The sequence below is a fragment of the Notothenia rossii genome, assembly GCF_949606895.1.
Source record: "Notothenia rossii genome assembly, chromosome: 6".
NCBI lineage: Eukaryota > Metazoa > Chordata > Actinopteri > Perciformes > Nototheniidae > Notothenia > Notothenia rossii.
In genome coordinates, this window is record NC_136909.1 from 3,775,649 (window position 1) to 3,793,004 (window position 17,356).

General features: G+C 41.1%; 2 protein-coding genes across 3 annotated transcripts in view; one reads left to right on the forward strand and one right to left on the reverse strand.

The window, feature by feature from the left end:
- Positions 1 to 17,356, reverse strand: part of LOC307044027 (uncharacterized protein) — a 219,361-nt gene that overhangs the window by 147,670 nt on the left and 54,335 nt on the right. The window lies entirely within an intron of this gene.
- LOC307044022 (uncharacterized protein) lies at positions 1,105 to 16,507 on the forward strand. The gene is made up of 2 exons (XM_079689031.1): positions 1,105 to 1,525; positions 14,100 to 16,507. The coding sequence occupies exons 1-2, from the start codon at positions 1,354 to 1,356 to the stop codon at positions 15,455 to 15,457; spliced, it is 1,530 nt and encodes a 509-aa protein (XP_079545157.1). The 5' UTR covers positions 1,105 to 1,353; the 3' UTR covers positions 15,458 to 16,507.

Genomic DNA, 17,356 nt, shown 5'->3' on the forward strand with positions numbered 1-17,356 from the left:
AAATCACTTCCGAGAGTCTCGCCCCCCCCGCCCCTCGCTCCAATGACCATTAGACAATTTAGTAAGGTAAAAAGCAAAAAGCAAAAAGGCCTCTCAAACGCTCTTCCGTTTACGTGTTTAATAAAGAAAAACAATTGGACGGTAGATACACGGATTCATTCTCATAGAACTTAATCATAGCCTGTTAAGAATTCACAGAGGCGGTATAGATCTGCAGTTCTGCTGGGTGCCTGCATGAGGGGGTGAAAGGGAACGAGTGTGCCGATAAATTAGCAAAAAGTCTACTTCAAAAGGAAATAACATTACCAGTTCAACTTGGAAAAGGAGAAGGAAAAGTAGTAATTAAGAAAAAAGGGATGGAGATCTGGCAGAAAAGGTGGGAGAAAGACCAGAAAGGCAAAGAGTATCATAAAGTTCAAAAGACAATCAATATTAATATTTATAAAGAAAGAAACAGAGGGGAGGAAATCATGATAGCTAGACTCAGACTAAATCACACAGCATTGAATGGTACGCTGTATGTCATGGGGAAAAGTGACATTGACAAGTGTGGGAACTGTGGAGTTAAAGAAAATGTAGAACATATCTTATTACGTACAGTATTGTTGTCATACTGTACAAACTATGAAGACCACTGAGACAAATGTAACATTTCTGATATTGGGCTAAATAAATAAACATTGATTGATTGATTGATTACATTGGGACATCTATAAAGCTGAAAGAGAAAAACTAAAGGATAAAGTTAGAGGCAGAGAGGGAGTGGAATGTGTTTGGTATTCTGGGAACAGAAGGAGAGGGAGTAAGAGCTACCAGATAGGCACTGTTTACCTTTCTGAGTGAAACTGGGGTAGGAAAAATAATGTAACATTAGGTTAGAATAGATCATGGATGATTTTTGTGTTTTGTTTAATTTTATGTTTTTTGTTTATTTATTTATTTTTGATTAGTTCATAGATATATACGTCCATGAGTTAAGTCATGGAATTATATGATGATTCACACTCATGTACAGTAGGTGGCGGTATGCACCTTAAAGTTGTTTGCAATCCGCCAAAAACGCGAGAAGAAGAAGAAGAAGAAGAAGAAGAAGAAGAAGAAGAAGAAGTGCAGTTCCTGAATCGACGTGGTATCTCGTCGCTACGGTTCTTTATCTCTGTGTTCCCGATAAAGTGTGTGTGAGCTCCAGCAGTACTGATCCATCATCTGTGTGTCTGGATAAACCTCCGAATGGACTCTGTGCTCTTTTTTTCTGGAATTTTCTCAATTTTTTTTTTTTACCTCGGACTATAGGAGCTAGCTTAGCATGCTAGCTGGAAACACGTTAGCAACACTAGTCAGATTGAGAGTTTGATGGAGAGAGAAACGGTGTGTTTAACGGAGTTTGCAGGAAAAGGTGATCTAGTAAACATGAGTAAAGTCCAAATGCACGTGGAGGAGCTGTCTCTTTCCAAAGAGGAGAACGAGAGACTCCAGAAACGACTGGACGCTGCTTTACAGCCTCAGCTTCGGATACACAGAGCAGGTCTGTTCCCTCTACTCTTAATTAACACTTTAAACTCTTCAGTAACACTTTATTATCACATTAATAACACTTAAAGGTGGGGTAGGTAATTCACTTCAGATACTGTTTTTGTTATATCCCATGGAATGCTCTTAACGTCCCGATAGCAATGAATACATTACATGCTTTGACAATAAATACATTGAAAAAAAGTCATCTGTGGAAATCTAACTATGGGCTTAAATATGTCTCATAAATATTTGTGTGAACATAAAAATTATTTGTTTGTAAATATGTGATTTGGAAATGTAAAACACCATCCACAAATGCATTTAAAAGATTTGCAAACTCACAAATACATTTGCAAATGTAAAACGGATCTGCGAATAGGGAAAATATTTTCACAAATAAAAAAAAGATCTGTGAATATCTCTTTAACATTGACAACTTTCGATCAGGCATTTGTGAATCCATTTTGTATTTGTCAACCAAAAATCCGCTTGTGGATCTCAAATCTCTGCTTGTAATCTGAGATCCACAAGCAGAGATCTGAGATCCACAAGCGCATTTCATCGAAAGTTGTCAATGTTAAAGAGATATTCACAAATTCCTTTTGTTTATTTGTAAATGAATAATAGTATTCACAGATCTTTTTTTTAATTGTGAAAATATTTTGCGTATTTGCAGATCCGTTTTACATTTGCAAATTTATTTGTGAGTTTCCAAATCTCCTAAATGCATTTATGGATGGTGTTTTACATTTACAAATCACATTTACACACATTATTTTTATGTTTGTACAAATGTTTATGAGACAAATCTAAGTGTGTGTTGGACAGAGTTCCCGTTAGAATATTTTTTCGCCGGCCAACATGTCCGTTAAAGTTTAAATCTTCCAGACAAAATTTGAAAAGTGCCGGGTCAAAGGTCTTCTTTGTTATTTATTGAGCTTTAAAACAAATTGAGATGATTCGATATTAAACAAACTAATTATAGTAGATTAACTACATTATTCAAAAGTGTTCAGTAATTTACACGGGAATAATAAACAGAGGGCTCTGTCCCTCTCCTGACAGCCCGTCAGTATCATGCAGCAGCTGATCCAGTAGTGATCGACCAGACAGTAAAACTAAACATATCTATAACTAGTTTAGGTAGTTTGAGAGGTAATTAAAATAGCTACGTGTGATATTCTAACCTGAAGTGTGTGTTTTGTTCCGCTCACCGCTGCATGTGATCATGCAGAGCTGCGTGTCGACTCGTCAGCAGCAGCTGATCTCTCTCTCCCGTCAGATTAGACTTTACTCGCGTTTATGTCCATATCGATCAGAACTAGCTAGTTATAGCTAATGATAGGACTACCTGCTTATTAAGAGACACCTAAACAATAAGCGTCGCTATGCAACCGGGTGAGGTCGCAAAGTATAGCGCAGCATTATGCATTTGTTTACATGCCCACCGGAACCCCGAGGCATTACCAACAGATCGACGCACAATCAACCCATACAGGACATCTCTTTCTCCACATTACGTGTTAGACATTAGAATTGACTATTCTTATCTGTCACTCACATACTCTCTTGTCTGTCACATATGTGGCGCAACTGATGCGGTATTGCTCTAAGGGGAAATTATTTTGACCGGAGAGATTTAGATTTGCCGGTCTTCAGCATATTTTACCGGTCATAGTCCGGTAATTACCGGCTAACGGGAACTCTGGTGTTGAAGGAGGGGCTCTATAAGGAAGTAGCAGATTTTTTTCGGCTGCGTAGTTTCAAATTCTAGCGCACTCAAGGTGGTTTCTACATTCCCTACTCTACCTTTAAGACTCTTTATCAGCACTTGCTGCAGGTAGTAGATCCTGAAGTAAAAGTACAAACACCAGACTGTGAAAATACTCCATTACAAGTTAAAGTACTGCATTCATATCTTAAATACATACATTGAATAATATGCCATTTAATTTACTGATTTAAATATTAACCATATATGTAGGCACTAGTTGATTAAATGTGACATACATTGATAATTTAGTTCTAATGGGCTTCTTTATTCACCTTTTCTTTTTAAATGTGTAAAAAGCAAATAAAAACAATAATTTGGATTAATTCAAATTGTGGGAGAATAATTAAGAAAAAAATCAATGAATAAATATGTTCAATAATAAAGTATCCAAAATGTTAGTTGATAAAGAATAGGGGAACTAGTACAAAGGTCATTAAAGGTGGGGTAGGTAACTTTGGAGACACCAGCTTGAGTGCGCTAGAATTTGAAAATACACAACCGGAAGAAATCTGCCACTTCCTTACAGAGCCCAACACACTAGAACGCGCACATGACCAATGAGGGCATAAGATAAGTTTGTGCACAGATGGAAGGCTGACTGGCAGGTAGGCCATCCAGTTATTTTAGCCGGGCCGGCTAAAATGATTGGTCGTGCTTTTTACAGTACTACGACTTCCACAGATGACATTTCTTTTTAAGGATTTTTTTTCAAAGCACTTAAGATATTCATTGCTATCGGGATGTTAAGAGCATTCCACGGAATATAACAAGAAGTGTATCTCGAGCCGGTTCCTCAAACGTACCTACCCCACCCTTAACCTGTTAAGCCCGACAGACCCCGGTACCGGGGCCCTCCCGCAACATCTTGCAGGAAACAGTTTCTGAGGGCATGTTCATTTAATAAACTATGAATGTTTTATATCCATGTAACAGGAAGAAACTCATCTAACTGATCATTTAAAAAATTTAAAAATTTAAAAAAACACATCGTTAACATTAACCTATGGATTAACTTCAGCAGCGTTTTCATCGTTTTAATGCCATTGAAGACTAGGGATGAGTATCGTTAAGGTTTTAACGGTACTACTACTTTTATCGATACCGCTTATCGGTCCGGTCTTTTAACGGTACTCTTATCGGTTCTTTTGGAGAAAAAGAAAAAGGTAAACTGACTAAACAAATTGTGAACAAAACTAACATTGCTTTTTATTTAAATAAAATAAATAATATTTCACATAAAAAGAAACAACAATGTTTTAACAAATCATATTAAATAATCTGATGACAGAATTGTAAACAGAATAGCTGAATCGTTAACAAAATAAATAACTCAGTTACCTCTAATCATTAACCCATGTTTGTATAATTGAGTTAACTCCGTGTGTTGCTGCTAGCATACATAACACCTGACGTGGAAATGTTACTCGTGGATGGGGCTACAGATCTACTAGAAAGACAGTCGGTCCATTCCTCCGTCTGAATGTGGTGCACTTTTGCTAAATGTTTAGACAAATTGCTCAAGCGCCCTTACATGCTAAACTCTTATAGCACTTTTGGTAACAAGCATTGTCCTCATCGGGTAAAGTTTAACCACACCTCGCAGCGCGTTCTCTCTGCCACCTCCTCCGTGTGTGTGTGTTGCTGCATGTAGCAGCTGCGTGTGTGTAAACTGCCCCGCCCCCTCGCAAGCAGGCGGGGGAGAGAATACTCGAAAATACTAAAAAGACGCTTTTTGCAGTCTTTTTGCATATTACAAACGGAGTTGGCGACACTAAAACTGCAATATAATGTTTGTTTAGCAATAATACATATATTTTCTAAGTGTCTCCAGTAGTCTACCGATAAAAAGACCGTTAACGTCGGAGCTTAACGGTACCACGGTCTTTAATAATTCAGCCCCGGGGCCCGTTTAATACCGGGGCTCGGTACCCATCCCTACTGTTATCAACATATGAGTGGACAAATGTGACCCGCTTTATCGAAATCAGTCGGAAGTCGCAACGGCTTTTTTCAAAATAAACGTGGATTTGCATAATACAATTTTTTCGGAGTTTGGTTTCATTTTAAATAAACAGTCTTGGCTTTCAGAATATGAAACTTTTATTTCCAAAATCACACGATAAATACATTTTTGAAGCTTGTAAAGATAAGATGACAGCTCTCAAATCGCCACTCCAATGTTCCGCAGCGCAGCTTCCCCTCCCTGCGCTGAAATTATGAATTTAAGGTGTATAGTGATAACACGGCAGGGTCCGTTACAGTTTGTTTTCATCTGATTTCAATTAAACAAAGTCTTGGCTTTCAGAATATTAAACTTGTTTCGGCAAATTCAGATGATAAATACAACTTTGACGCTTGTAACGGCATAATTACAAGCGGAGAACGGAGTAACTTAACGTCACAGCAGGCATAACAACAGCCGGTGTTTCTCGTGAGTGTTTTCCCCGGGAAACAAACACAATACGCACAAACGCAAAATTACACAACCACACACACACATATACACACACTCGCGAGCTTCCCCCAGACCATTAATCCAAACGAAAATATCTTCCCTCCGTAGTATTTTGATCATTTGCTGATAACCAATCAGATCGATTGATTCCAGAGAAGAGGAAACTTTGAAGGCCTTTTTCTCAAAATGATGACTCGGTGACAGTCATTATATAATGTGACATATTTGTGCTTAATATTTGGAGTACAACAACAATCCTGATATCATTAGAAAGCTAGGACTCCTCTTTCCAACAGTCTATACAACTCAAAATTTGTGTTCGGGACAATGCGACTGATTTCGATGGAGCAGGTCACAAATGCTTTATGCAAATGTTTATTATCATTTGAACAATGACAAATATTCACATGAATATACACAACAACCTCTGAACATTCGCTTCAATTCAACCTGGAACTGTGTGTGTGTGTGTGTGTGTGTGTGTGTGTGTGTGTGTGTGTGTGTGTGTGTGTGTGTGTGTGTGTGTGTGTGTGTGTGTGTGTGTGTGTGTGTGTGTGTGTGTGTGTGTGTGTGTGTGTGTGTGTGTGTGTGTGTGTGTGTGTGTGTGTGTGTGTGTGTGTGTGTGTGTGTGTGTGTGTGTGTGTGTGTGTGTGTGTGTGTGTGTGTGTGTGTGTGTGTGTGTGTGTGTGTGTGTGTGTGTGTGTGTGTGTGTGTGTGTGTGTGTGTGTGTGAGACGCAAGGTGCTCGAACAGAGCTGCCTGGACGCTGCAATCATGTTGTGCGCACTATCCGTGCCGAGTGTGCTGACTTTTCTCACAATGTCTCACTGTCTGGCTACCTGCATAAAGTCAAGTGCTCGGCGCAGTTGTCGGCGAAATGTCGCTCCTCTGTTTTCATTTAAACAGCTCCTTATATCTATTAGCGCAGCCAGCTAGCACCAGATGCTAACAACAACAACAATACACATAAGGTCTCTCGCTCTCGCTCGCTCGTGCCACACATACACACACCCTCCCGGTCCTCCCGATGGCCAGTCGGTGAGTGTGGAAGTGTGGTCTGCCGCAAGCGGACGGCAGGAGTGGGGCTGTCATCATCAACTTGTAGACGGTATTTTAAACTTGATGCGCTCTGAAACTACGGGGCGGCCGAGGACAAAAAATACACATGCGTTAATCGCGTTAAAATAATTAGTGGCGTTAATTTGTTTTTTTCCGTTAGCGCGTTATTAACGCGTTAACTTGACAGCCCTAATATATATATATTCCTGTATATATATAAATATATTAGGGGTGTAACGGTTCACAAACATTTCGGTTTGGTACGTACCTCGGTTTTTAGGTCACGGTTCGGTACGTTTTCGGGACAGCAGAAAAAAAGATCACAAAACATAAAATATATATATATATTTTTTTTAAATTATTATTAAACTCTGAATAATGTATTCACTCAAATAAATACAAAATATAATAAAATAAACAATAAGGTGCAGCATTTCGATGAACTGAAATAATCTGTATTTGAACTTTACTGTACTAGTACCTAAGCAGCTAGCTTGACGTTAGGACTTGCTTGCTTGTCATTGTATTTTCATTGTAGGAGCCATATGTTAAAATGTATAGTTTGATATATTTGAATATTATAATCCTTTGTTGTTAGTGCTATTATATTATTTATTTGAACCAGCCGTGTGAAATTGACGGCATAGACGACCGCAGCTGTAAGTGATTACGAGACGTTGTAGCCGAAGGCAGCTGCTGGTGATTGGCGTGTGTGAGAAGGAGAAAGAAGCACAGAGCAACATAGTTTTTTGACCTGAGAAAATATTTGTTTGTATTTGATACCTTTCTGTTTAAGTAAAGAGTCAAACAAACTATCCTGAGACGTATCTTGTCCAAGGGATTCCAGTAACGGCGTCGCATGAAAGGTGAAGATAAAGACTGCTCTACCGCACACGGAGATTGGCACATTAAGTGTGACATCCGAAGAACAAAAGACGGTGAAGTGGCCTGTTGTTACGTTAATGTTTGAAGACGGATGGGAGATCGCTACTCTCCGACAGAAGAGGGAGTCTGAATGGATCAGCTGATTCCAACTTCCAGCTGATTACCTTTTTGATTGTCATTTGTAAAATACATTTAACTACGTTGTTCTTTAAGAAAGACAGTGCAACAAAGACATTTTCTATAAAAACGAAGCGTTTATTGTTGGACACCTTCAGTTGAGTTTAAGCACTGTACTAATTTTAATTTGAAAGAGCCATGGATGAACTAACTGAAAGGAGCCACAAGAGGGAGCCAAAGCCCACGGAAAAGGCCAAAGAGGAGAGGCTCCACAGGCTAAATGGATTAAGGAGAGCGAAGCTGGCCCAGCTCACCAAGAAGGTTAATGAGCTGGAACGTCTTAAAGAAAATGATGGCAATGTGGATAAGTGGAAGAAGAAATTCTGAATGACTTTGCTAAATTATTTGGAGAGTTTAATGACATTAACAAGGAGTTTGTAACTCTCTTACCTGAAGAGAAGGTGTCTGAAGACCAGCAACACTGGTTTAACCCCAAATCAGCAAGCATTGAACAGTTTGTATGCATAACTGAAAAATGGATTAAAGGAGTGCACGAAGGCACAAAAGAGGACCATGAAGAGGAAGCCTGCTCATCTGAAGTAGATGATATCAGGCCTGAAGACCGCGCCTCCAGAGCCAGTCACCACACAGTGGCGTCTTCTACTGTTTCTTCTGCTCGCAGAAGGGAGGAAGCTGAAAAGGCAGTACTGCTAGCTCGAGCAGCATCTTTAACACTAGAACCGCCAGAGGTCGCTGTATACCTAAAAACGCCAACGGGTAACATTTACCCGCTATTGATTTGCAAGGTACAATGTTCTTTTATTCATCATACAGAACAGTGAGTTTTGATCGCACAGGGATGAAACGTATACCAATAGATTCTGTGGACTCTCAGCTTTTCATATGACATAGTTTGTGCAGATAGCATGAAATATGAAATATCGCTACCAGTGCTGATTTAAACCCTTGTTGTTAGACTTGTGTTTTGTTTAGGTACAAATCTCTCTCTCTTTCTATCTATAACTATCTATCGATCCATCTGCAATGTTCTGTTCTATGGATATATAATTGTCTACATAAACAGACAACACGGACTACTTCTCTCATTCCGAGTGTCCATCTTTATTCAACTGGCACGTAACCTGCACACATGCATTACGTCCTCAACGTGAGCTCAGTCATCCAAGATCTTGTATTCTTCAAGATATCTATAACTATCTATCTATCTCTCTATCTATCTATCTATCAATATATCTATCTACAGTATCTATCTCTATCTATAAGGAACCGCAGTAGACAAAAGGCGTTGCTATAGCAACATGTCGTGTTTACGCTGCATTTTCTATGAGGTAAATATTACCCGCTGGCGGATATGGGTATAAACGGTAGTTTTTTTGGCGATGTTTTCAATCTGACTTCCTATTGACAATTTTTAACAACAGTGTGCTATATAACAGACCTTCAGGAAAAGTCACGGACTTGGAGACTTCAATATGTTATTGAAAAAAAGTTACATACAATCAAAAAACAGCTGCGGGTAAAATGTAACCGTTGGCGGTTCTAGTGTTAAAGAAGAAGCAGGCTCTTGAGGTAGAAGAAGCCTCTCTAATACAACAGTAAGCAAAGCAGCAAGCAAAGCAGTTCCAGCAGCGCAAAGCTAAAAGAGAACAATTAGAGATGGATGCAGCTGTAGCTGAATGTGATGCAAAGTTAAAGGTGCTTGAAGGGTATGAAGTAGCCCAGGATGGTATGAACAGCTGCCTCAATCGCAGCCAACGTCATGTCAGGTCAGAGACATCTGGCACCGGATCCAGAACTGCTTCAAAACCAGTTGAATATGGCGAGAGACTTGCCACAGCACACCTGCTAAAAGGAACTGTCATGCCTCGGCCAACACAGTCAAGCATGTGGATGGACACGCAGGATGGAGCTTCTGATGCAGCACATGGACCGGGCCCCAGAGAAGGTCACCGTAGAGGAGAGGGACAGCTATGATGTGATGCAGCGTCATAGTCAGATTACAGAGATGCTGGTAAGGCAGCACAACCTGTCTTATCTTCCTAAAAGAGAGTTGCCTGTGTTCAAGGGAGACCCGCTCACCTACAAGTCCTTTTTATAAGAGTCTTCAACCATGTCATCGACAGTAAGGCAGAGAGCAGCAGCGATAAATTGTACTACTTGGAACAGTTCACCGGAGGGGAACCTCAAGAGCTCGTCCGCAGTTGTGAGCACATGGCACCACAGAGAGGCTACAAAGAAGCCAGGGCTCTACTCCAGAAACGTTATGGTGATGAACTTAAAATTGCTACCGCCTATATGGATAAAGCTCTAAAGTGGCCACAGATCAGATCTGAAGACGGAAAAGCTCTGAATGCCTATGCCCTTTTCCTGATTACGTGCCGTAATGCCATAGAGGACATAGAGTATATGGACGAAATGAACAATCCAACTAAAATGAGAGTTGTCGCCTCAAAGCTCCCATACAAAGTGAAAGAACGCTGGAAGAGTGCTGCTTTCGAGGTTCAAGAGAAAAAGGGACGAAGAGCAAGGTTTACAGACCTATTGACATATATACAGTTGCAAGAAAAAGTATGTGAATCCTTTGGAACTTCCTGGATTTCTGCATAAATTGGTCATAAAATGTGTTTTGATCTTCAGCTAAGTCACAACAATAGACAAACACAGTCAGCTTAAGGTAAAACCACACAAACAATGATATGTTTTTATGTTTTTATTGAACACACCATGTAAACATTCACAGTGCAGGGTGGAAAAAGTATGTGAACCCTTGGATTTAATAACTGGTTGACCCTCCTTTGGCAGCAATAACCTCAACCAAACGTTTCCTAGTTGCATATCAGACCTGCACAACGGTCAGGAGGAACTTTGGACCATTCCTCTTTACAAAACTCTTTCAGTTCAGCAATATTCTTGGGATGTCTGGTGTGAATCGCTCTCTTGAGGTCATGCCACAGCCTCTCAATTGGGTTGAGGTCAGGACTCTGACTGGGCCACTCCAGAAGGACTATTTTCTTCTGTTGAAGCCATTCTGTTGTTGATTTACTTCTGTGCTTTGGGTCGTTGTCCTGTTGCATCACCCATCTTCTGTTGAGCTTCAATTGGTGGACAGATGGCCTTAAGTTCTCCAGCAAAATGTCTTGATAAACTTGAGAATTCATTTTTCCGTGGATGATGGCAATCTGTCCAGGCCCTGAGGCAGCAGCCCCAAACCATGATGCTCCCTCCACCATACTTCACAGTTGGGATGAGGTTTTGATGTTGGTGTGCTTTGCCTTTTTTTCTCCACACATGGCGTTGTGTGTTGCTTCCAAACAACTCAACTTTGGTTTCATCTGTCCACAGAATATTTTGCCAGTAGTGCTGTGGAACATCCAGGTGCTCTTTTGCAAACTTCAAACGTGCAGCAATGTTTTATCTGGACAGCAGTGGCTTCCTCCATTTTATGACCAACTTATGCAGAAATCCAGTTAATTCCAAAGGGTTCACATACTTACTTAGTACATTGAACTCCCTAAGGTTTTTACATGTAAAGATATACCGGTCAAGAAAATAAACATCCCGCTGCAGGAAGACCTAAAGAAGTGGCCATATCTGAAGGAGGTGAAAATCCCAAAGATAAAAGGAGAAGTCACCATGCTTATAGGAACCAACACCCCTAAAGCTTTGGAGCCATGGCAGGTGATACACAGCATCGGAGACGGGCCCTATGCAGTTAAGACTGCCCTTGGATGGGTATTGAATGGGCCGAAGAAGACGGGTGATGGCAGCGGATGGAGTTGTGAGCCACATTACAGCCAACCACATCTCCATAGCTAACATAGAGGAACTGTTGATCAAGCAAAATAACACAGACTTCTCAGAACTCAGCTGTGAAGACAAAGAAGAGATGTCCCAGGAGGATCATCAGTTCATGCGGTCAGTGGTAAAATCTGCAGAGTTGAGGGATGGGCACTACTGCATTGGCTTACCACTGCGAAACGAGACAGCAAAAATGCCAAACAACCGCTGCATGGCAGAGCAGCGTGCCGCACATCTCCAAAGAAAGCTCAGCAAAACCCCGGACCTGTACAAAGATTACAAGGACTTCATGACGGGATAATTGTAAAAGGCTACGCTGTCAAAATCCCCATAGAACAGTTCAGCCGAGAAGATGGACGTGTGTGGTACATACCTCATCCTGGTCTCTACCACCCAAAGAAAGACCAAGATGCTGATCTTCTGCGTTTCCTATGGTGGCAGGATGGTGACCTGAACAAACCGATGGAAGACTACCGAATGACAGTGCACCTGTTCGGCGCTATAGTTCATCACAACTAAAAGAGTTCTCATGAACTATTGTTGGAAAAGTACTTGGTGTGAACGCGCCTAAAGGTTCATGAGAACTCTTTTAGTTCTCATGAACTAAGTACAGGTCGCGTTCACACCGGAATAAGTTCCTTGGGGAAGGATTAGGCAAATGAAGCCGCTGACGTCACTTCTTCTTCTGCTTTGGGTTTACCGGCAGGCCGTAAACAACTTCATGGCGTATACTGCCACCCGAAGTCGCCGGCCGGAAGTCCGCGGAGTTGGGGACTGGCTTCAGCTGCTTCTACCCCCACCCCCCCATCCCTAAAATCCCTCTCGGCCAGGTTTTGTTGTGAATTGCAGTCTGTTTTAATAAATCCATATAAACACGTTGCAAGGGAAGCTTTAGTTGCTGTGTCTTTATTCTCCTATCTCTGGTGTACAGTCAACTTTTACTAACCTCGTCCAGCCGGAGCCTCTTAGCTACTTCCTGTTTCCGGATAAGGGTCTACCAAAATAAGAGTACTGCGTGTATAAATAAACATTACAGGTTGTGAGTAGTGCTGGGTACCGGTACGCCGAACCGGTACTGGACTTGTAAAAAGTTTCGGTTCAAGTCCGGTTAAAACCGGAACGTCGGGAACCGGTACTTACGTATATTCTCCTTTTTTGTTCTAAACCATCTAAAACCTTCCATAGATCGAGAAATTTGCGCCGAGAAAAGACGAAAAACATTGTTTTGGCTTCTGATATGGCGGCCATTACTGAGCTCACGAAGTCTCGCAAAATATCGCAACTGCTCGCGAGATCTGTGTGACGTCAAGGGAAGCTGGACACTGACAGCGTGGGATGCTGGTTGCCATATTTGGTAGTGTAGCTAAGCTAACTCCTTTGTATGTATGGTGATATAGTGTCTGCCGAAAGAGCAACACTTCACCCAGACAATGTCAATATGTTGTTGTTCTTGAACAAGAACACATAGACTTGTACTCTTGCATATTGAGTCTTGTATGTACATCACTATGTATGTAGTTGTGTTGTGTAGTAAGTAACACATGTAGAGTTCTAGAAAAGACATGGTGTAGACACAAGTTGGAAGGGGGCACAATAAACCTGACGAGTTTGAATTTGAGTTGATTATGAGTTTATTTTCAATTGATAATTAGCTCACAGTAAGTTCACTTTAGTTACTCACACCACTTGACACAAGTCCGGACTTATAAGTCCGGACTTGAACCTGAACCTCTGGACTTGAGTCCGGACCTGAACCTGAATGTGAGTCCAGGTACACAGCACTAGTTGTGAGTGACATTAGTTATCATATATGTAGCGGCCCAAATCCTATAGACCTAAAACAGCCGCTGAGGCACTAGTTAGCAGATCTTACGCAGGGCAATGATCATCCAAGTCCTGACAAGAACCTCCATTTGTGCATTTCATTCCAATAACAAAATACAATGAACAGGTTTCCTATATCTCTTTTCTTTAAGCCTTTCCTATGGCTTTCCTTTCTGTGTCTTGAAACACCCTGGTAAAAAAAACGTTTGCCTACTAGTGCTCTGGCTCCCACCACTTCCACCTGTCTCTAATATATACAATTACACCAGGTGCTCTAATCTCCCAGTGACCAAACATTCCTTCAAAATAAAAGCATAGAAACTATTATGACGCTAACTAAGAATACATTTAAAAATAAACACTATAAACAGCAAGAAGATAAAGGTTAAACTATTAAATAATATAAAGAGATACAGTATGTTCCAGATGTGGAATGGTCATTATCTCATGACCTCTTTAGGTGTAATTCATACCCTGTCAGGATATGAACCACCTAACTAACAAGACTTAACTGTATTATCCTGAGTAGGGCCTCTTTGCACTTCCGGTCACCCCTAATAATTGCGGAAGAGACGTTGGGCCTCTCTTTGCTGGAAACTGTAATTCAATAACATACCTAATTATATTGAAGTGTATTTCCTGTTTCCTGCAGATGTCCAGCAGCTGGTGGTGGTTAAAGAAGAGCTTCTCCCTGACCAGCAGGAGTGGAGCACCAGTCTGGACCAGGAGGACCCAGAGCCCCCCCCAAACATTAAGCAGGAACAGGAGGAACTCAGAATCAGTCAGGAGGGAGAGCAGCTTCATGAGCTGGAGGAGGCTGATATCACCAAGTCCACTTTCAATCCTGACCCTGTGAAGAGTGAAGATGATGAAGAGAAACCTCAGTCCTCACAGCCTCATCAAAGACAGACTGAACACATGGAAACAGAAGCTGATGGAGATGACTGTCGAGGACCAGAACCAGCCAGGAACTCAGATCCAGAGAGCAGTTTACAACCAAAGACTGAGGATGACACTGGAGACTCTTCTGAACCTGACACTGAAGACAGTGCTGATTGGGAAGAGACCAGAGAACCTGCATCAGGTTCAAACTCACTGAAAAATGAAAAAGCATCTGTAAGTGATTCAAGCCATAGTGCTGTAAAAAAACAATTTGGGTGCTCTGTCTGTATGAAATCTTTTACAAATACAAGAAATGTAAAGGAACACATGAGAGTCCACACAGGAGAAAAACCACACAGCTGCTCAGTCTGTAAGAAAGCTTTTTCACGGAGTGGACATTTAAAGGAACACATGACAATTCACACAGGAGAAAAACCATTTAGTTGCTCAGTTTGTACCAAATCTTATGCATTGAGTGGAAATTTAAGGGCACACATACGAATCCACACAGGAGAGAAACCACACAGCTGCTCAGTTTGTGAGAAAGCTTTTTCACGGAGTGGACATTTAAAGGCACACATGAGAATCCACACAGGAGAGAAACCACACAGCTGCTCAGTTTGTGAGAAAGCTTTTTCACGGAGTGGACATTTAAAGGAACACATGAAAATTCACACAGGAGAGAAACCACACAGCTGCTCAGTCTGTAAGAAAGCTTTTTCAGAGAATAGAGATGTAAATCGACACATGAGAATCCACACAGGAGAGAAACCACACAGCTGCTCAGTCTGTAAGAAAGCTTTTTCACGGAGTGGACATTTAGAGCGACACATGAGAATCCACACAGGAGATAAACCACATAGCTGCTCAGTCTGTAAGAAAGCTTTTTCACGGAGTGAACATTTAAAGGCACACATGAGAGTCCACACAGGAGAGAAAATATACAGCTGTAATGTTTGTGACAAAAGATTTAAATGGTGTATTGATTTCAAAAGACACAAGTGTGTTGGTCGTCAGTCCTCCCAGCTTAATCAAATTCAAACTGATGATAACGGAGAGACAGAGCCTCCAATCAGCAGCTCAGCTGAACACATGGAAACAGAAGCTGATGGAGAGGACAATGAATAAGTCTTATGATAGTTCACTCATGAGAAAAATCTGTCGGACTGGATTAACATTGTTGCACAACATTCATATAAGACTTAAAGGTCTCATGTCATGGCAATTTCTACTGATCATAATTCCATTGTTTAGGTATACTAGAATAGATTTATATTGTGCAATTTTCCAAACTCACATTGGTTTCTCATACAGCATCTCTGTAGCTGTGTATTCACTCTCTGTCCTAAACGACTTGTTGGAGCTCCTGCCCCCTCCCCCCTCCCTGTAAGCCCACTGTGCTCTGATTGGTCAGCTTGCCCAATCTTTTCTGATGAATCTACCACCGTTACAGCGGAACATCGGTGATTATGTGTTACAATGGCGTTAGCAACCAGAAAATGACACCAGTGAGGACAAACAGATGAGAATGTTGCGTGGGGTCTGGGTGCCGTGTTGGCGGGACGTTGCGCGACTCGCTGCTGCGAGGAGCGGACAGTGTGAGCTGGATTAATTTTCTGCTTGCAGCGTGGGATCTGCGAGACGGCGAGACATCGCAAATGGACACGGGAACAGGGGGGGGGTGCTGAGGGGGCTGCAGCACCCCTATCTGCGAGGTTCCACTAGCACCCACACCCCCAAACACAGCGCACCTATAGTGTTAGCGCGCCAGATCCGCTGCTCCGCTGATCCATCTATCTTTATCAACATAAGTGGACAATATGTTTAAAGTTTTTGTCCTACTTATTTTCAGATTTAAACGTTAACCACTGACTGTTGATGAACCATTTTATTCTGGATTGAGGGCTCCAAGTTTCCATATAGAGATATAGGATGATTTGATTGTATTGTTCTTCATTTCTAAATGTTTTGTATCATTGCTATCCTGTTAATGAGCCATGTTTTACATACATGTGCCTGTTATCTGATTGTTTTTGCTTCTCTAACTGTAAGGGAATACATTTGTCTATTTTGTATCCTGATGACCTAATGCCGTTACATGTAATACGTTACTCCCTAAGCCTGATTTCACCCACCTGCAACCGATTCGCTAATAATCACAAATGTTCATTTCTTTGACCCCTTGACTCGACTGTTTCTTGTTTAATAATCGTTACATCTCCTCAGGACCAAGTTCCCGTGTCCTGCCCTTCACCTGCTGATCACCCACTGCTCATTTAAGGTGGACTGACCTTTAGAGGGACCAGCTAGTCTTAGTGTCTTAATGCAAAGGTTTTGTTGTGTTGCTAGACCAAAAACGTGCTGTTGGGTTGTGTGCTCTCAGCTTGTTGTAAACATCCTTAAACTGTGCGTCCGTCACACAGCCAAGCCTCCTCACCACCCGAGTATCAATAATGAAGATAATCAGTGGTGGGAAGTATATTTACTCAAGTACTATACTAAAGTATCATTTAGAGGTACTTGTACTTTACTTGAGTATTTCTATGTTATGCTACTTTGTACTTCTACTTCTCTACAGTTCAGAGGTAAATGGTGTACTTTGACTCCACTACATGTATTTAATATCTTTAGTTACTTTAGAGATCTGGATGAATGATGTGAAATATAATCAAGTCTTAAATCAGACTTTAGTTCCACCTGGAGTAAATCCACAAGCTACCCTGCAGTATACAAAGTCATTCAAACTAGCTGCACCTTTACCAGCTTTGAGAACACTTTCATGATCAATCATTATCAAACATATCATATATATTATTCTGAAATGGACCATTTTGTATTCAGAATAATCATATATGTGCTTGAATAAATAAAACAGTTTCCTCATAGAATGATAGTCCTGTCTGAACTGCTGCTCGGGGACGAATCGGACATGCAGCTTGTATTCCTCCAGAAAGATGTTATCAGTGGTGAAACAGTTACAGATGTAAAACTGACGATCCTTGTTTGTCACGTTAACCTGTGTATAAT